A 21,890-nucleotide genomic window follows, 5' to 3' on the forward strand; every position below is an offset into this window, starting at 1 on the left:
ACCAGCATCATATTATTTTTATTTTTGCTATAGATTGAGATGTCATGGAAAGAAAATTCCATCACACTCTCCTCCTCAGGTGTTCCTTTTTCTTTCCTTTAAGATTTTACTTATTTATTTGTCAGAGAGAGAGAGAGAGAGCACAACCAGGGGGAGAGGGAGGCAGAGTGAGTAGCAGGCTCCCTGCTGGAGCCAGATTTGAGACTCAATCCCAGGATCCTGGGATCATGACCTGAGCCAAAGGCAGACGCTTAACTGACTGAGCCACCCAGGCATCCCAACCTCAGGTGTTCTTCACACAATACCCCTGCTTCTGGGAAGGAGTCTACCTTGCTCTCCCGCTCTTTTCCCTGGGAGAAAAAGTTTATAAGCATGGTAGTATAATCTTCCCCAGCAGTGCTCAGCAGTAGGTGCAGAATTGAAGAGGGCTGATAATTACATTGACACAAGTTTGGGGATTTGCAGAGTGGTGGCAGAGTTGAGAATATTAGCAAGAATAAAGGCAGAGACGTCTATGGTAAACGGACTCTGAACTGGCAACTTGTTTCTCAATTGTATGATGCATATGTTTTTTTTTTTTTAAAGATTTTATTTACTTATTTGACAGAGAGAGAGGGTACAAGCATGGGGAGCAGCAGAGGGAGAGGGAGAAGCAGGATCTCCACGGAGCAAGGAGGCCGATGCAGGGTTCGATCCCAGGACCCTGGGATCACGACCTGAGCTGAAGGCAGACGCCTAACCGACTGAGCCACCCAGGTGCCCCAATGCATATGTTTTATGAACAAAAACTGAATACAATTTTACAGAGACAATGGAATATAATCTTCATAAAAGAAAAATCAAAGATGCAGAGTCATAATATTAAAAGGGTCCTTTTAAAGTGGGTTTTTAAGGGGCACCTGGGTGACTCAGTCAGTTGAATGTCTGACTCTTGATTCTGGCTCAGGTCTTGATCTCAGGGTCATGGGATTGAGCCCCACTTGGGGCTCCGCGCTCTGTACAGAGTCTACTTGTCCCTCTCCCTCTGCTCCTCCTCCCCCACTCTCTCTACTCTCTCTCTCAAATAAATAAATAAAATCTTTAAAATAAATAAAAAAAAATAAAGTGGGTTTTAAGAAGGAAAGTTGTAACCAAATCATCACCTCCAGCCTTCTTTCTTTGATGCCTAGACAAGGAATCCTATTCTGAAAATTAAATGAAGGCATCCTGGATTTCTGCTTTCCTCACCTGCATGGAAATCCTTACATACTACCTTTTGCCTTCAGCTAGGCTGCAGTGGAGTATTTCCTTTTTCTTTTCCCTTAGATTCCTAGAGGAATCTCTGCCTTCCTCCTGTTTTTTCCTCTCCTTTCTTTAAAAAGAGGGAAACAAACCATAAGAGACTCTTAAAAACATAGAACAAACCAAGGGGTGATGGAGGGAGGTGGGTGGGGGAGGGGCTGCCCGGTGATGAGTATCAAGGAGGGCACCTGATGTGATGAGCACTGTCATAGTAAGTGATGAATCACTGAATTCTACTCCTGAAACCAATATTGCACTTTATGTTAACTAAATAGAATTTCGATAAAAATTAGAAAAAAAGAAAAAAAATCAAAAGTTCTAATGTTTGAGTTTCTGTATAACACCCACAAACACAAGAAAACCATGAGCTTTTGCAATCATCTGGGCTCTCAAAGTGTGGTCCCTAGTCCAACAGCCTGGGAACTTGTTAGAAATGCACATTCTCAGGCCCCACCCCAAGCCTACTGAATCAGAGACTCTGGGGTGGGGCCCAGCAGTGTGTGTTTTAGCAAACCTTGCAGGTGAAGCTGATGTACTCCAAAGTTTGAAAACCGCTGATGTGGGGACCTCGAAAATGATCAAGAAGGGGAGAAAGGATTTTAAAGATATTTCATAATCTATTAAGAATGTAGCATTTCTTTTTAGCTTTTCCTCTAGAGACAGAAAAAAGTATTGAATTGTTAATTATTTTTTGTCAGACTTTTTTTTTTAATTACAAGGTAGGAGACAGGATTAGCTGATGAGTTTTTCATGAAATAGCACCCTTTTCTGTCAGTTCACACATATCTAGCACATCTGTTTTAAAACTTGTATGGTATTCCAGTATTCTATTAATGAATATTACTAATTGTTTTTAATTTTTCACTATTAAGAAATCTGAAACGGTCATCCTTATACATATAATTTTGGATATTTTCTTATTATTAGAACAAATTTCTGAAAGTGGATTTGCTGGATTAAAGATTCTTCACATGGAAAGGTTGAAAACTGCTTCTTGATTTTCTAACAGAAAAATTACATAAATTTATAATTGTAATTATACTATGTGATATATAATGGGAGTACCAGCTTAGCTTTACCAAACTTTTTTTCATTTTGTTATGCTTTTTTTAAAAATTTTATTTTATTATGTTATGTTAATCACCATACATTACATCATTAGTTTTTGATGTAGTGTTCCATGATTCATTGTTTGCATATAACACCCAGTGCTCCATTCAATACGTGCCCTCTTTAATACCCATCACCAGAAACAAATAATACATTATATGTTTTTTTTTTTTTAAGATTTTATTTATTTATTTGACAGAGAGAGAGATAGCGAGAGAGGGAACACAAGCAAGGGGAGTGGGAGAAGGAGAAGCAGGCTTTGCGCCGAGCAGGGAGCCAGATGAGGGGCTCGATCCCAGGACCCTGGGAACATGACCTGAGCCGAAGGCAGAGGCTTAACAACTAAGCCACCCAGGTGCCCCTGTTATGCTTTTTAAGATAGGATATGTATTATATTATTGTATTAAAATTCTATAATTATTTTTTTAAAAGATTTACTTATTTATTTGAGAGAGAGAGAGAGAGAGTGAGCACACAGATGGAGAGGGAGAGGGAGAAGCAATCTCCTCGCTGAGCAGGAAGACTAATTCGGGGCTCGATCCCAGGACCCTGGGATCATGACCTGAGCTGAAGGCAGATGCTTAACCGACCGAGCCACCCAGGTGCCCTATAATTATTTTAATATTTAATAAACTTATTAACCTCCCAAGAAATATACCTCTTTTGGAAATGATGATTAAAAATAATGCAATCAATGTTTATGGTAAAAGTCCAAAAGCACAAAGTTTATAAGGTGGAAAGTAAAAGTACCCTAATTCTCATCCTCCCATCTAGTAATGACAACACTTGCAAGTTTCTTATGTAGTTTTCCAGAAACTGTACATGCTATCATACTATTGTATACATTTACAATTCCATGGTTATTAACGAGTTTGAATATCTTTTCATATGCTTTGATCATTGCATTTTGTGCAGGTGTGTGAAACAGACATTCACAACAGGGTAGTCAAATGGACCAGTATTTTCATTTATGCCATTGGGTTTTTACATTATGCTTAGAAAGTTCTTCTCATCCCAACCGTATTTCTTTTAGGCTATTTCTAGTTTAATTGTTGATGCTTACATCTGTAATCCATCTACATTTGCGTTGTACATGTTATGGGTTAGAACATATTATCTCAGGGCGCCTGGGTGGCTCAGTCGGTTAAGTGTCTGCCTTCGGCTCAGGTCATGATCCCAGAGTCCTGGGATCGAGCCCCTGCATCAGGCTCCCTGCTCCATGGGAAGCCTGCTTCTCCCTCTCTTCCCCGCTTGTGCTCTCTCTCGCTCTCTCTCTCTGTCTCTCTTAAATAAATAAAATCATAAAACAAAAGAACATATTATCTCATTTCCATCTTGAAATAGAGCTCAGAGATGTTGGATGGCTTTCTGCTTTCCTGGGATTACACAACCTCCTCTGACTCAGAGTTCAGTGCAGTTAATACCGCCTCAGAGTAAACACAGGGAGAACGGTGGACATAGGGGGATAGAAGATGGGTGTAACTGGATAGGAAATTGAAATTTTGTGTGTTTCTCTTACTCTCATTCCAATAACTGGAAGATCCAGGACTAGGATGGACATAGATAATGAAATATTTGGCCTTCTTTCCTTTATAAAAACCAATTTCCTATTTTATGTTATTCTTTTGCTAGACTTACACATCTATCAAAGTATAATTTTCAAAAAGTTAAAAAAATTACTCACACAAATAGAGAATGTATGTCCAAAATACATTTGGTTCCTTAATGAGGAAATCAGCAGGATGGTAAAGTTGGTTCAAAAGCACTTGTTAAACTGGGTATTCACAGAGTTTTAAAAAAAGAATGTTGAAATCAAATTATTAGGCTTAATAATAACAATGATCCAGTTAATGTCCATAACTTTAGGGGTATATCTTCTACTCAACAGAAATTAATTGTAGCTTCTTGTACAACAATCAAGTTAATATGTAACCTTATAGATTGGGCCATAATCAATAGTAAGTAGCATATCAAACAAAGGGACAATCCTTAGATGAATAAGTAATTCTCAGGTGAGACTGTTAGGGCTCCAGGATGGTATTAAATGAACGCACAGCCACCCTTTTGCTTTATTATGGATAATTTTTCTCAATACATTTATAATATAAAATAGAGTAGACTTCTAAAAGGATCTATCTTATAGGAATAATAAACTCTTTTAGATTAGCACTTAGGTTAAGTTAACTAAAACTTCTGGTTAAGAAAATAACACGGAAAGTTTAAAAATAAAAGTTTGAGTAAAAATAAACCAGGGAAATATCAGCAAAGCTGGATGACAATATGAATATTGTAAAAATCAAAATTTAAACTATCAGACAGATTAGAATTTGAAGCAGATGGCTATAAATGAAATAAAAGATTTTGTGTCAATGGAAAGCAGCAATCTGACATTGCAGCAAAGTCAAGTGAGGTGAAAGAAATTACCGGATGGCTTAAGAGATAGGTAAGCAGCATGAGGGACCTTGTAGGCTACACCAAAACATTTGGTTTTGTTCTAAAGAGTAGGAAGATAATTTTAAAGATCAGAGTGAGGAGGCTGGATTTTCCTCTTAAAAAATCACTCTGACTGCTGTGCAATGTGTTGTATAGCTGGGCAAAAGTGGAAATGAGACAAGGTAGAAGGCAATAGCCCAAGGGAAAATAATGATGGATTACATGAGGGTGGATAGCTAGGAAATACATTTCAGAGATAAAGCTGAATCCACTCATTCTCAAATGAATCATTTGTGACTAGTGAAGATTATTGTGAGGCTCAGGTGAGAAAAATGTAGTTAAGGTCAACACAGGCAGAGTACCAAGTGAGCATTTACTAAATAGTAATTACTACTATTATATATTATAAAGGGGTTATACTAGGAAATAAGAAAAACTCAACTCTTAATGAAATACAGGAATGAATTGAATCGCCATTTCGAACACTAAAAGATCTTTTTTTTTTTTGTCTAGAAGTAGGAAACTTAAATGAATCAATAAGCATAGAAAAAAGTAGAAAATGAAGTTAAAAACTTACTAAAATTTCTCTAGTCTCAAGAGGTCTCAGGACATATTTATTTTCTGTGTGGAGCATAGAAAAAAATGAGACAGCATCTAATGAATCTTATGAAGATAACAACTTCAGGATAGTCCTTGAAAGAATAACACTACTGTTATTTATGAATAGAAAAGGATAATCCTGGGTCACCTGGGTGGCTCAGTCGGTTAAGCATCTGCCTTCGGCTCAGGTCATGATCCCAGGGTCCTGGCATCAAGTCCCACATCGGACTCCCTGCTCAGCAGGGAGTCTGCTTCTCCTTCTCCCCCCACTCTCTCTCTCAAAAATAAATAAAATCTTAAAAAAAAGAAAAGGATAATCCTTAAATAAAATATTATCTAACTGAATTCAATAGTATGTCAAAAGACCAATCAATTTTGAGCATTGTTGTGAGTATATTTTAACATTAGAAAGTTATTATTATGCATGAAATCAGGAAAACCTAGACAAAGAATACAGAAGATGTTTGGAGAGAATATTTTCGTAAGCTGCTGGAGGACATACCAAAGTATGGCTAAAACGCTTTGAAAGAGAAGGGACTTGACAATAAATCTTTTCTTTTCTTTCCTTTTTCTTTTTTTGTTTTCATTTTTGTTTTTTCCCCTGAGGGATGGTTAAATAGATTTGAGACGGAAGCTGAATAGCAATGGATAGCAGCTCCCATAGAGAGCAGTTCACCTTCTCAGGCCCCTCTCTCCACCTAGAATGGGAGCACGGTCATTCCCCATAATAAACACTAGACAAATAATAACTTTTAATTGGCACTAAAGTAGTCTATCTAGATGCCCAAATCTTTTGTTTTGGTCTTCTATTGTATTCTAAGCATCTACCTACGTGCCCTTAAATGTAGAAAATAGAGAAAAAATACTAAGTTGAAACAATGAATAAAACGCCAGTAAAAAAAAAAAAAGAGAGAGAGAATAGTAAATCCAGATAAGGTCATTAATTTGACACTAGAGAGAGAGCAAATGGTTGGCGGTTAGAAAGTAGGATCAGAAGAGTTCTAAACAGCTGCCCCCAAAATTAGTTAGTGATGAAAAGATATTTTCAGGAACAAGTAATGGAATTTTTGTGTAAATGGTTTGGTTTGAATTAAAACATCAAGGGTGGAACAGACACACAAGTTTTATGTATCAGTTTTATTTATGAGAAGAAATTGAAACTAACCCAAATGTCCAATGCCATTTATTTATTTTTATTTTTTTAAGAATTTATTTATTTATTTACTTATTTGAGAGAGAGAGAGCACAAGCAGGGGGAGCAGCAGAGGGAGAGGGAGAAGCAGGCTCCCCGCCGAGTAGGGAGCCCTATGTGGGGCTCAATCCCAGGACCCTGGGATCATGACCTGAGCCGAAAAAAGATGCTTACCCCACTGAGTTACCCAGGCGCCCCAGTCCACTGCCATTTAAATTGTAGTGTTACATCATGCAAATGGGATTTGATGAAAGCATTAAAATTATGTTATTAAGACTGATTAATTTTAGGCAAATGTTTATTTTATAGCATCGGGTTAAACATGCAGAGCGCAGGTTTGGATATACAACAGGATTACAACCTTACAACTTTGCAAACACACACACACACACACACACAATCACATACCCAAACATACACACCCTTAGGTAAATTGCCTTCAAACACCAAAGGTATTTTGATTCTGTGGTGGAGCTATGAATAATGTTTTATATATTTTTAAATTTTTCCAATATTTATTTAATATGCTTTTATTAATTTTGTAATAAAATAGCCACATTTAGAACATTTTTCCATAAAATCATTCATTGTGTCTAATGATAAGCCATCATACTTCAGTAGTCTCCCAATTTCTAAAGATTAATAGTAAATAAACAGTAAAAAGAAATGTGATCAAAATATCAAACAGTGGATTGTCAATTTATGGGATTTATTAATCTGAGATTATATGTATTTGAAAGAATTTAATCAATAATAAAGCCATAAGATTATTAAAAGTAGTTGGGAGAGGGGCGCCTGGGTGGCTCAGTCGTTAAGTATCTGCTTTCGGCTCAGGTCATGATCCCGGGATCCTGGGATCGAGCCCCACATCGGGCTCCCTGCTCCGCGGGAGGCCTGCTTCTCCCTCTCCCTCTCACCCTGCTTGTGTTCCCTCTCTCGCTGTGTCTCTCTCTGTCAAATAAATAAATAAAATCTTAAAAAAAAAAAAAAATTAGTTGGGAGATATTCATGGTAACTATGTTTCAAAAGCAAATTAAGAAGCATAGTTTGATAAATATTGGCATAACTATGGTATGAAATGGGATCAAATATTCTATTTCAAATTGGTCATGATTTAGAAATTCTGGGCTGTATTGTCCTAACTTACCCTGTTGTCAGTAAGCCCCAGGGTCTGATCTGGCCCAGAATTGAGTTCTAGACCCAAACCAGAGTGTCAGAATTATAAGGGGCTTTACAGATCAGTAATATCTAACCTTTACTGATTTCTTACTTTCATCCTTGCAGCATACCCATGAAGTGTTATCCTCACATAGAAAAAATCAGGTTCAAAGAGACTAAATACAACTTGTTAGTTTTAATACTGGTTAAGAGTTTCAGCTAGAATTCAAACTCAAATCAATACGACTAGTATAGAGCTTGCCTATGCCATTAATCAGAATTTGTCATTATCAATTATCCACTGTTTCTTAACTAGAATTGTTTTAAAAGAAGAAACATCATGGACTGCAGAGAATAATTTCCCAAAGATCCAAAGACTTCAGCTGGAAAAAAAAACGAAGAAAGAAACTAAAATCTGATTTTATGGAAACATCTTTCAATTGCAAATTATCATCACAACATGAAATTTTTGTTTTTATTTCCAGTCAGAGAATAAAAACACAGTCAAATTTCTTGGTACTTATGTGCTTTCAAGAATATGTCTTTGCTCCTCTTCCCTCTTCCTACTGCAAAGGCCACCGTTTCAGCAACATGGTTCTAGCATATCCTTTTAAATTTCTGCACAAGACACTTCTTTCCCATGTAACCGTGGTCACATAATTACTGCCCATATGATGTTTTATCATATTCCAGCTTTCCTCTGACCTTAAAGGTACAATTTTACAGCAGAGGATGTGACTTTTCTTCAGAATATTGAGGTCATTTGGTGAACATGAGCTAACATTATGCTGACAAAACTGGTCAATGATATTTACCTGTCCCTTGGCTTATTGACCATTTGATATCTTGCACTCTGCTTTTCATTGTCTTCACTGTCCCATGCGTGTGTGGTCAGGTCTTAGGACAATCGTAGTTCTGGTTGCTCAGGCCCCTCTCTACCTCTAATGCTTTATCTTTTCATCTCACTCCCCATGGTGGATTGAATGTATGCCTCCACCCAGAAAGGAAGAAAAGAAGGAAGGGAGGAAGGAAGGAAGAAAGGAAGAAAGGAAGGAAAAAAGGAAGAAAGAAAGAAAGGAAGGAAGAAACAAAGAAAGAAAGAAGAGAAAGAGAAAGAGAAAGAAAGAAAGATAGAGCCACTTGGAAACTGTGAACGTGACCTTATCTGAAAAAAGGTGTGGTTTAGTTAATGATTGCAAGATGAGATCATCTTGGATTAAGGTGGCTCCAAGGACAAGTGTCCTTAGAAGATATAGGAGGAAGAAGACAAAAAGAAGGCCACGTGAAGATGGATGCAGAGTGGAGCCATGGGAAGAAAGGAGAGGCCAGTAGGGATTCTCCGGTAGAGCCTCTGGAGGGAAACTAGTCTGGCCGACACCATGACTTCAGACTTGCTCTCCAGCACTCTGTGAGAATACATTTCTGTTGTTTTAAGCCACCAAAACGGTGGTAGTTTTGTCACAGCAGTCCTGGGAAACTAACAAATGCCCTGAGCCTCATTCTGAATGAAAGGAGCATATTTGTATTTTCCTATTTTTTTTCATTCTTTCTTAGCATCCGTCAGCTGGGCTCCCCGTGTTGTCGCATGTTTCTCTGCAGCTGAGATATCCTGCACCAGAAAACTCTAAGTGGCATATTGTTTAAAACTCCAGTTTCCAGAAGACCGAGGACCGTCTTGGCTATCCTCCAGTTTCCAGAGGACCGTCTTGGCTATCCCTGCTTCTAATTCCTTATCTCTGTCTGCCGGTTTCCCCTTTGGCTCTACTTACCTTTCTTGGTTCCTTCATTTTTTTTTTTTTTAAGATTTTATTTATTTGAGAGAGAGAGAGTGAGAGAGAGAGTGAGAGAGAGAGCATGGGTGTGGAGTAGGAGCAGAGGGAGAAGCAGACGCGCGCTGAGCAGGGAGCCTGAGGCGGGGCTGATCCCTGGACTCCAGATCATGACCTGAGGCGAAAGCAGAAGCTTAACTGACTGAGCCACCCAGGCGTCCCCCTTTCTTGGTTCCTTAATTTTGGCACAGAAATCCATACCCCATCCAACCTCCATAGCCCCAAACACATTTTTCCTTATTGACCTACTTTAACTATTACATAATCTGATCTCTTTGTCTCTCTCTCTCTACTATATTACCATCACTGCCTCAAATCCCCCTTCAACATGATCAGGCTTGCCCTGGAAACTAGGGGAGGTGGCAGTAATTTCTCAGGGAAATATTTGAATATTTCCTTCCTACAACTTCTGTCTGAAAACTACAGCCTTCAATGCTACAAAATAGTACTGAGGCAATTCTTCTATTCCTCCTTCTAAGCATCTGGAGTCCACTGCTTCCACCAAGGGTTGTGAATTTCCACAGGACAATATATGTATCTATTTTCCCCAAATAGTTATTTGATTACTATAAAGAATAAAGTTCAATAAACTATTGGGACTTCATCACAGTGAAGGAAACAACAAAACCAAAAGGAAGCCTACGGAATGGGAAGCACCCAGATGTTTTTAGCAGTATTGTCAACAAGAGACAAACTATGGAGAGAGCCCAAATGTCATTGACTCATGAATGGATAAAGAAGATGTGGTGTGTGTGTATATATATATATATACACACACAATGGAGTATTACTCATCCATCAAAAAAAAAATGAAATCTTACCATTTGCAATGATATGGAGGGAGCTAGATTGTATTATGCTAAATGAAATAGGTCAGTCAGAGAAAGACAAATACCATATAATTTCATTCATATGTGGAATTTAAGAAAGAAAACAGATGAACAAAGGTAAGGGGGAAAAGAAAAAAAGGAGAGTAGGAAACAAGCCTAAGAGACTCTTATTGATAGAGAACAAACTGAGGGGTGATGGAGGGAGGTGGGTGAGGGATGGGTTAGATGGGTGATGGGGATTAAGGAGAACACTTGTTATGATGAGCACAGGGTGTCATATGTAAGTGATGAATCACTGAATTCTACTTCAGAAACCAATATTGCACTGTATGTTAATTACCTAAAATTTAAATGAAAAAAAAAGTTTCAAAAAAAAAAAAGAATAAAGTTCCCAACATCGCCATGACTATTGGCACCAGTCCTCTGCTCCTGCTCCATGGCACACATACAATTTCCCTTTTCCTTTTTTTTAAAAAAAATTTTATTTAAATTCAATTAGCCAACGTATAGTATGTCATTAGTTTCAGATATAGAGTTCAGTGACTCATCAGGTGTGTATAACACCCAGTGCTCATTCCATCAAGTGCCCTCCTTAATGCCCATCACCCAGTTACCCATCTCCCCACCCATCCCCCCTCCAGCAACCCTCAGTTTGTTTCCTGTGTGTGTGTGTGTGTGTGTGTGTGTGTGTGTGTGTTTTGTTGTTGTTGTTTTTGCTGGAGGACCAGTTAGGGGTTTATTGCCAAACAGTGAGAACTTCTGAGCCCTGGACAAAGATCATCTTTGAGAATGCTGAGCCATCAGAAGCACTGCCAACCTCATTAGGACTTTTGGCAAGAATAGTTCATAGGCAGTGAGGAATGTGCACTTCTATTAGGAGATGTGTCGTGTCTGGTTCTGAGCCACCATTGACAATTCTTTCCTCCATCCCTTATTTCACTGGGTTTGATAAGATGGTGATATTCCTTTTTTTTTTTTTGCACATATGTTTAGTAAATATTTTGATCAAAATTAAACTAAGAAAAAACCCCAAATAAATAGTAAGTAATGCTACCAAAACAATCCAGAAGAAAAGTAAAGTATGACAAACCAATAGCAAGAACATTAAAACTATGTCTAGGTAAGATGACCATGTCAGGGAGTCCCCTCTGTCTATCCAAACCTACCAATTAACCTTGCAAACTTGCTCAAGTTCTGTCTTCTCCAGGAAGCTTTCCCCATCACTTCTGGTGTGCACCAGGTTCACCTCTGAACTTCCAATTCTGACTTCCGCCCTTAAAGCTTCTCTTGTCCCCAACAGCTTTAGCCCCTTCTACCATTGCCTACAGGTCATCCTGTAGACCCTTTAGCATTATAGTCCACCTCCTTCAGCTAAATTCCCCTTCAGCACTAGAATCCTTTTGACAGAAAGCACCCTCCCAGCCATTCCAGATGGGAGACCTCATGCTCCTGCCTCCTTTCCATTCCTGCCGGTGCCTTTACCTCCAGGCTGTCACTGCTTCTCCAATACCTGCCACCTTCCAGACTTTGCCTTTCAGAAGTGCCTCCCCACCACCCCTCTTCAGAACCTGTTTAACAAGAGCTGGTCCGATCACATCTTTTCCCTCCTCTGAGGGAAAGCCCAGCCCAAATTCCAAAGAGGATTAGAATGCAGGGACAACACCTGATTCACAACTGACCTCAGCTCCGAATTCCTTGTCTTCTCCCTTGCCCAGTGCTGCCCTTCTTTCAGGCCAGGTTCAGCAAAGCTTTTCTCTGATTAGGAGGTTTCCCCTAATGGCAATCTTGTCGCATACTCTGTGATTCCACTGACCATCCTGTCCTCCCCGTTAGAGAAGCACCCCCAGCAGACCAGAACTGCAGGAGCAGGACTGGATTTCTCTCACACGCCACCAGCACCCACCACAGTGCCTGAAAACAGCCCGCTCTCAAGAGGTCCTTGGAGCAGGAGTGAAAAGTGAAGGGTGGCTATCAGTGGCCTTTTTTGTGGCAGCTATGCTTTACATTTGGTACATTTGGAGAGAGAGTGATTCTAATTCCATCACTTCTTCTTCATTTATGAGTCACTTCTGGATGATGCCTGGGAGCTAACTCTTTAGTTCAGAACTGTTTAAAAGAAAAAGAAAGGAAGAAAGGAAGGAATCAAGCGTTTTTCCTGCCCTTGTAAGAATGGTAGATCAAAATAAATAGTTGACAAGAAGTTTATGTTCATAGAAGCATCCTTTGGTTTTGTATTTGAATTACTTCCGAGCTCTACTCAGTGCTTCTTGTAGCCATTACACCTTTACTTCTATAGCCAGCCTCTCAAGTGTAGACCTTCATCTCTCACCTGGACCTGCACTGTCCCCAATGCATTCTGTAGCTTCCAAGCACCGAGCCACTTAAGCTAGAGATTCCGAATTAACTGCTGGGGTGGGGCTGTGGCATCAGTGATTTTGGTGTGCAGTCCAGGGACTGCTGCTCTAACCCACCCTGCACTTAACATTCTGCTGGGAAAATATTCAAACGCCAGTTGGGTTATGCCAGATGTGAGATCCAAATTCCTGAGCCTGACACTGGAGATCTCTGTTCTGTACCAATCTAATCTACGGCTATAATCTACCGTAGGCCCCTCCTTTCCTGCCAAATTGATTTCCTTGTATTCTTTATGTCTGAAGAAAAATTACTTCCCACCTCCCTCCACCCAAACACTCATACACAGGCACAGGACACATGACCTGGCAAAGGATTTTTGTGGCGTATTTATGGACAGGAGTCTGACAGAGACACATTTTCCACACTGAAACATTAGCCCCTGGAAATATTTGAGAGTGGATAGAAACAGTGGGGTAGAGTATTTAAAATGAAGCCAGCCCCCTCCCCCAAAGCCACAATATTTGCTTATTCATTAGCTTGACTGTTTTCTTCAGAGAGACTTCGAGGGAAATACTCATAGTAAGCATCTAAGCTTGCTGAAAGAATATCTTTGGGCTAGTTGACATGACAGAACAGCTCTCCCATCACTTCCCTTTAAACTAAAGGAAAGCAAAACCTCTTTGTGGCCTTAGCAAAGTCAGTGACAGACATTTCCTAATTTGTGATCAGTTTCAACACATCTGTTGCCTGGTACCACTGGTGACAAAATCCCTCCTCATGGATGGAGCAACCTGGGGCAGCTTCTGATTAAAACTTCCTCCTCTCACCTCTTCCCAGAAATAGAGATGTTTAAAATTTTCACACAAATCAAAGGAAACTAAAACTGAAACACAGAATCACATTTTCAGAAATCTGACATATGACTACTCTAAAGGAGGCCCGGTTTGCCAGGGAATTTTTTTATATGAAGTCAGAAATGGAAATTTCTTCTAAGGGGTTATCCATTAATCAAATCACGAGACAGACATGATCTGGCTCTGGACATCACAAGCACTTAATACCTGTTATTCTTTCTCATCTAGTTTTCTTATTTATCAAAAAGGAAACACAGAGGGGATCTGAGTCATTGTGGTGTTATAAAGTTACATACTTTATAAGATTATTTTTCCTCTGCTTAGTGTATATATTTAATCTCAGTAAGAGTGTGTTAGCCTTTTCTTCCTTGTGAACGAGGGATGATGGGAATATTCCTGAATCAAGTTTTACACACACAATGGAGTTTGTAATGAGCATTGGACTGAAGGTCAGGAGAATTGCTTCTAGTTTTTCACTGGATTTATTAAAATGTTTCATTCCACAGGAATCCAGTGGGAATGGCACTAGATCTCTATCCACTCCATGTGAAAACAGGGTCAGGCAATGCTTGTGATTCACACAGGGTTACAAGAGTTAGTAAGTGCAAGTCAGGGTGACTGACACATTCTGGTTTGCCCAGGACTTTCCTGCTTTAGCCCTGAAAGACCCACATCTTGGGAATCCCTTCAGTCCCTGGCAAAAGCAAATTCTTGGTCACCATAGTGGCAGTCAGAGAATACAATCTGTACTCTGGGCTACAACTCTACTCTCCATAACTCCCTGAAGTTATTACTTCTAATGTTCAAGTTACTTGCAGATCTGTGGCTTGTTCTCTCAACTAACAGCTCTACAAACAGCTTTTGGGACCGATGAATAGATGATATCTTCATCTGTATTCCTCAAATAACAATTGAAAGTAAATAAGCATTAGAGGGGGTTTTCAATAAAAGCTCATTGAATTCTAGACATTATTTAATCACAGTTAAATGACAAATTAGGCTTATGGGGTGGGGAAATTGGATCTAGTAAGTTATTGTAATAACTGCAGTATTGGACCCCTAGATTCTCAACCAAGTAATTTTGGCCCTTATCTATGATGTAGTAGAAAAAAAAAAGATGTTAAGAGCCCTGAGTACTAGTTCTGCTTTCGACACTAATATGACTTTAGCAAGTCACTTCCTTTGAACTTCAGCTAGCTCAAATATAAAAAGCAGGAAGTTGGGACCGATGGTTTCTAAGCACTCTTACGGTCTTAACATTCTAGGCTTTGGACCCCTTTCAGAGAATGAACAGTACGTTAAAGGTTAAGTGATGAAACAATTGCATTACAGGTTGTGCCTTCAGTACAATTAGGAAACAGGTATTGCTAGTTCTCCAGGGTTACTTCCTCTTCTCAGCAATGTCTGTGAATATCTGATTCCTCCCACCAAAGCCCAAAGTACCCACAGCCTCCAGTGTTCTTTTTCTTCTCCCACTAGCAAGCCAAGATAAACTGATTTGCTCCCTTAATTGATCTATAAGTTCTGTCTTTTCCTTGGTAACTACAGATTTGCTCACAAGTTTACTGGATTGAGTGGATGACAATCTATTAAAAACAGCTGGCCTTAAAACATTCCGTTTGAGCTGTGCGGTGCTGTCACTTTTCTTTTGTTCATGATTACACAGGTATTTAGATCACCTGTCCCCTGACGACCGCATAAATTAAGCAGACAAAAGAAGGAACAAATCAGCATCTCGAGAAACCTATTCTGCCCTGGTCCAAGGTTCTATACTTACCAGAGGATGTGGAAGAAGAAAGCCATAATCTTCAGAAATGTGAAATCTTCCTAAAGATAATAATGGTGTTGTCTTCAAATTCTGACTTGGAGGCTCCATAATTTTGTTTGAAGTATCTACACTAATGCCTGAGTTCCTGAGCTCCCACTACCCCAAATATATCAAAGATCCAGCGTAAAAGAGCTTCAGAATAGCATCTTCCCGCTGAAGTTAATTCCGCAGTGCCTCAGCAACAGAGAAGGACCTTGGTCTGAGGTTGAATTCTGACTGCCATGAACTTTCTCTGACACAAGGCTGAGTAAACAATAAGAAACTGCTGATTAAAACAAACACGTAAAACCACAGCAGAAAACAAATTTCTCCTTTTTTTTTTTTCACACAGGTATAGTAAAAGAAGATTGGTTTTAAATCCAGACACAAATATGTTCTCCTTTAGAAAAGGAAAAATGAACTAGAATTTTGGTCATGGCTGATCCCAAATACCCTGACAGTAACCTGGTCCACAATGACTTTTGACACACTGGGTCTTTATCCCAAAGGAGTAAACTATTAAAACTGGAAGTTAGTTACATTTAGACAGATATTCCAGTGGTTGGTGTTGACTGGCAAGGAGAGGAAGACTCTAAATGCATGTCAGAACCTCAAAGGGTTCTGAACAACAACATACTCTAACACACTGAACAACATACTCTAAAATACAATTGCTTTGATTTTCTTTAAGAAATAATATTTAATCATTTTTCAAAATCTTTACTCACAACAAGGAGACATACATATTTTTAAGTTTAACGAATGAGGTAGTGGATGTTAACAAAGTTAAGAGCCTGAACAGATGATTTGATTTAACCCTCTACCTTTACCCACCATCTTTTAAGAACCTACCACTAAGATAGGTGACTTTACCTATGAAGTACCTACTAATTTTACTGATTTTACAGATTAGTAACGGGCACACACATGTGAATAACTCTGTCTATTGTCACTCCACTAATTATTGGCAGAGGGAGGACTAGAGCTGAGACATCTTGACTTCCAAGCCATTGCTGTGTTCACCAGATCAGGATACCAGGCTGTCTGTTAAAAGTGCTATCACAGTTTGAATTCACTTAACTATGGAACCCATAACCCAGTTATGAGTTCCAGGCCATAGATCTGCACTATGGAAATTCTGAAGATTCTGCCTTTTGCCGAATGGACCCTGAACTTGGGTCATAAAGTTGTAAACAAATTTATTTGATATGCTTTTTTTAAAAGATTTTATTTATTTTTTGAGAGAGAGAGAGAAAGAGAGAGAGAGAGCACATGCACACAAGTTGGGGGAGGAGCAGAAGGAAAGGGAGAGGGACCAGCAGACTCCCCACCAGGCAGGAAGCCCTACCTGGGTTCCATCCCAACACCCAACACCCAGAGATCATGACCTGAGCCAAAGTCAGACACTTACCAACTGAAGCACCCAGGTGGCCCCCTCCCCCATAAACAGATTTATTTGGAAGCTAATTTATCTAAACAGAACTTCCCTTTCCTCCCTTTCTCTAAGATAAATAGAAAAGCTAAGGTGTGCTTGCGTGCCTCAGGGTTGAGTGTGGGACTCTTGGTTTCTGCTCAGGTCTTGATCTCAGAGTGGTGGAATTGAACCCCAAGTCCAGTTCCAGTGTGAAATCTCCTTGAGATTCTTTCCTCCACTCTCTCCCTCCCCCTCTGCTCCTCCCCCTACCCATCACACGTGCTCTCTCACTCTCAAATAAATAAATAAATAACATCTTTTTAAAAAATGCTAAAAGCAGGACGTTCTCTGATCATTCTTGAACAGTTCCCATGGAAGGTTCAACTTTAAAAGTTGTATGTCAAAAGCAGCCTAATTGATTTATGGTTCATCAAACACCTGGGAGCCATTTTCAGTTATCTACTTTCCCTCAACCCAATATCCAACCAGTCTTAAGATATTGTTTCCTATGCCTTCTAAATGCAATTTCTCAAACTTTATATATTTAATCATCTTGTTCTCACCTTCATTTTTGGATGAAAAGAAGTCCCAGTTATTTTTGTTGATGCTAGTCATGTTATTTTGCATCCATTCCCTCTGCACCCTCTCCAGAATTTACTGTAATGCTGTAAAAGCATAGACTCATAAAATATCAGAACTAAAAAGGAACATTATAGAGTACATGATCTAGTTCAACACCCTCACTACACATATGAGAAGCTTGAAATTTATGGGAGTGAAATGACTTATCAAATGTCATCCTGGGAGTGCACATAAGAATTGGACTGGAGTTCTGACTTGCTGCCTCTCAGTCCGGAATTTCTCACTGTTAACTCAGCCGGGCCTACCTGCTGAGTAGGAGTGTGAATTTCTATCACCTGTCTGCTATGAGGCTTTTGAACAGGTGGCTTAAAGTTCTGAGCCTCTTTGTCTACTTCTGCAGGAAATAGTAACATTTATCCCAGAGGCATTTTGGGATAAATAAATGAGAAACCATTAAGTGAAGCACTTATCAGAAAACAGTAAATGCTATTTTTCTCATGCTCTTTTCATCTCATTCTGGAAATCCTTTTTTAATATGTTTCTCTGGTTTTCTTTCCTATAAAAATTCTGATTATATTCTTTTCTATTTCAATCCCTGATTCCTTTTTTTTTTTTATTTTGGCTCTGAACATGTACATATTTGTAGTGTTATTACAACTATTCTCTACTTCATTATGCTTATGTATTTCCATCTGATCTTGGCCATCAATTCTATATGCCCACATTCCCAACTCTGAATATTCAGTCTTGAACTTTCTGGCTCCCCAGGTTTAGATCTTATGGTACTTGTGGGTCAGTGAACATCTCAGGTCCTACCTGAAAATCTTTCAAGTGCTCCTTACTGTGGGGTGCCTGGGTGGTGCAGTCGGTTAAACATCTGACTCTTGGTTTCAGCTCAGGTTTTGATCTCAGGGTCAGGGTTATGAGATCGAGCACCACATGGGACTCTGCACTCAGTGTGGAGTCTGCCTGAGATTCTCTCTCCCTCTCCCTCTGCCCCTCCCACCATGCTTTCTCTCTCAAATAAATAAATAAATCTTAAAAAAATAAAGAGCCCCTCACTGGAAATTAAATAAAGTTCAAGTTTTCTTGATCTGGCATTCAATAATGTCCATTGCCTGACCCCTTATCATCTTTCTAGCTGTGCAAAATTCTACAATCACTTTGGACTTTTTCATGTCCCATTCAAGTTCTTCCTGGTTTGACAGTTACTAACACATTCATCTCATCTTTTCTGTTTAGATTGTAAGCTTATTGAAGAATTCATACCCAACTTTGCATCTTCCTTTAGCAGCATGTGTCCAGTGTCTGGTGCTCAAGAAGTGTTTGTTAAATGAGTCGTCTCTCAGAGTCTCATGGTGGACCCCATATTTTTAGAACCAGATTCTTGATGCCAGGTACAAGTTTGTACTGGCCCCGCCCCAGAGACTTACCCTGCCCTAAGGAACATAGTGGCCACACACTCCATGAAGCTCTGCCTGGCATCTTTCTTATTTACTAAGAGGAAGTCGGTGAAACATAATTGTGCACAGGAACTTCCTCTCCTAAGAGAAAGGTTTGGAATTTCAGAGCCTTGGGTTCTATAATTAGCTTTCCCACCAATTATAGTAGTATCGGTGTGCAACAAGGGTTCTTTGTCTTTCTGGGTATTAGGGCCTTTTGGAAATGGAACGAGGGGTATTCAGAAAAGGAAAACATTCACAATTGAAATTTTTAAGATATCATTTATATGTTTATTTTTTTGAAGATTTTATTTATTTATTTATTTATTCATTTAAGTGCGAGAGAGACCACGAGCAGGGGGAGGTTCAGAGGGAGAGGGACAAACAGACTCTGTGCTGAGCATGAGCTTGATGTGGGGCTCAATCTCACGACCCTGAGATCATGACCTGAGCTGATATCAATAGCGGAGGTTTAACCGACTGAGCCACCCAGACTCCCCAAGCTATCATTTATATGTTTCATGGTGGCAATTTCAGATATACTTAGTCTCAGTTTCAAACTGATAAAGTTCATCTGACTTGTCACAAACAATCAACCCAAACAGTGCTGGTACCCTGGGACTATTCCTGCACAGTTCATTAATCCCTTCTTTGTTTGTAAATTCAATGGGACTTTTCATTCCTCTCTGATGAACCATGCAGAAATCTGGCATTATGCCTTTTCTTCTTCTCTTCCCTGCCCCCCGCCTTTTTTAACTCTCTTCTCTTCTTGACATTTGCTAGGACATCTGTTCCTTCTGGTTTGATTGTACTTAAAAATAATAAGAAAAAAATAGTAGTTAATACTCACCGATTTTTCTTGTGACAAGTCTTCTTTCATGAATTATCTCATTTAACCCTCACACAGCCCTGTGACTTAGGTCCTATTATTCCCATAATTCAGTTGAAGAAACTGAAGCTTGTAAAACTTCAGTAAAAGCCTAAGGTCATATTTTTTGTTAAGTGGTGGATTCAGGACTGGAGCATAGACAATCTGACTTTAAAATCACCCCTCCTGGTGCACGCAGGGGAGGGCACGGGAGGGGGTGACGGGTCGGTGTGCACGTGGGTGAGGGGGCGAAGAGGGCGTGACGGGTCAGTGTGCATGTGGGGGAGGGGGTGCAGAGCAGGTGACGGGTCCGTGTGTACGTGGGGTGGGGGTGCAGAGGGGGTGACGGTAGGAGAGCACGCTCGGAAGGTGAAGGACAGAGACCTGGGCAAGCAGCAGGGAGAATGGACAGAAAGGGGCTCGGCGCAAAGATGGAGGAGGGGCGGGTGACGGAAGGGTAGACACCTGAGTCATATTTGTTTTTTATCTTCTACGTTTATAGTGTCACACTCGGATTATGAAGACTCAGTAGTTTTCCCCTCTTTGTTGTATGCTGAAAATATTCTTTGGAACTTAATAATTTTCCACTCTTTCAATGTGCATTTGTTAAGGATAGTGATTTTTATTTTTTATTTTGGTATCAGCAAAGTTTTGTTTAAGCAGTTTGTGTAATAATCTATTTTCTTTATGTGATCTTTTAACCTTGTGGGCTGTGAACTGAAGTTTCCAACAAAGTATGTGCTCCTTTTATCCTTTCTCAGTGAATGTTCAAGGATGGGCTGAATGATAGGGATGTTTTGTTCTAACAAAGCCCATCTGTTCAGGATGAATACATCACATAGAGCTGTTTACATGGGTGGCTATCCTTCATGATTTCCAGTGCCAGTAATTAGTTCTTAATTTCATATTTTCTGAGAGTCTCATGTGATGTTTGAGAAAAGAGAACTACTTGAGATCATTATGATTAAAACCATGAAAGAGAAGTTGCTGAGGAGTATGAGATACGGCCTGTAATCTGTGGAGGTCGGGCTGGGAAGAGAAAGCCTGTTCCTGTGAGGGTACTGGTGGTTGCATCCTGTGGCTTCTGCTGACCTCCTTGCCTGGCCCAACACACATGAACAGGGTTCCAGGGCAGTTGGGTAGGTGAGGACCAAGACTGTTTACACTAAGCACAAAACATAGGTGTCTCTCCCAAGAAGAGGGGCACCCAGTGATGTGTCCTGAGCTTGGGGAAGGAAAAGAAGAATGCAGAAGGGGGTTAAAGAACCAGGAGTGGGTGGGACATTGGGAAGCTCCAAAATAGGAGAAGTGAAAATCTCTGCCTATCTTCACCTGGAGATCTCTGCTCAGCAGGCACTAGCAGTGTCTTCAGTGTCTGATTTCAGTCACATGCCCACTGCTGCCAAGTGACATGTGCGTTTCACTAGGATAGGAAGACTTTCTGAAGAAACAGAAAAACCAAACTCTGGGTCTCCATGTTGAAATTTATTGTCGATGCAAGGTCTAAAGAAAAGATTCAAGGCAGCCGTTCTCCGTTTCAAAGGGGAAAAACACTCCATTGATATTATAAAAATCTAATAGAAACCGAAAGAAGAAAAGGGAGATCTGCATATAGATGAGGGCAGGAGTAAGCAGTAAAAGAGAACAAGACAAAATTACATCAACTTGGGAAAAAACAAAAACAAAAACAAAATAAATAAATAAAATAAAATCACCACTCCTAGGGGAGGTGGAAGGAAAAAATTAAAAATAAATAAAAATAAAATAAAATAAACTCACCACTACTAACCATAGGGGCAGGGCTTCCCTGCTTTGGTTATTCTCTCCTGTTAATTCTGGTTACAGTTTACTATTGGTGATCTCCATAGTTCAGATTCCAGCTTCCCTCTCCTCACTTTGTCCCCTCTCCATTGGTGACTTCATCCATTCAAAGACTTTGGCTATCATTTCTAGACTGATGATTCTCAACATTTTGTTTCTAGTTGGATCTCTTCTGCCGTCTACTAGATGTCTTCACTTGACTGTTCTATAGAAGTTCATATGAAAATCTTAACACATAGAACATATCCTAGATAACTTTCATGAAGGCAGGGGCAAAGGCTTTTAAAACCTCCAGCGACTAGCTCAAGGTCTTA

The 21,890-nt window shown here is 39.7% G+C and overlaps 1 protein-coding gene across 1 annotated transcript in view; it reads right to left on the minus strand.

Moving 5' to 3' along the window:
• IDO2 (indoleamine 2,3-dioxygenase 2) overlaps positions 1–15,692 on the minus strand; it is a 57,809-nt gene extending 42,117 nt beyond the window's left edge. Inside the window, exon 1 of the mRNA XM_032413305.1 lies at positions 15,420–15,692. Coding sequence (XP_032269196.1) covers positions 15,420–15,518 — 99 coding nt within the window. The 5' untranslated portion in view covers positions 15,519–15,692. The remainder of the gene's footprint in view (positions 1–15,419) is intronic.
• Between the last annotated feature and the right edge of the window lie 6,198 nt (positions 15,693–21,890).

Source organism: Phoca vitulina, unplaced genomic scaffold, assembly GCF_004348235.1.
Source record: "Phoca vitulina isolate PV1807 unplaced genomic scaffold, GSC_HSeal_1.0 scaffold15, whole genome shotgun sequence".
NCBI lineage: Eukaryota > Metazoa > Chordata > Mammalia > Carnivora > Phocidae > Phoca > Phoca vitulina.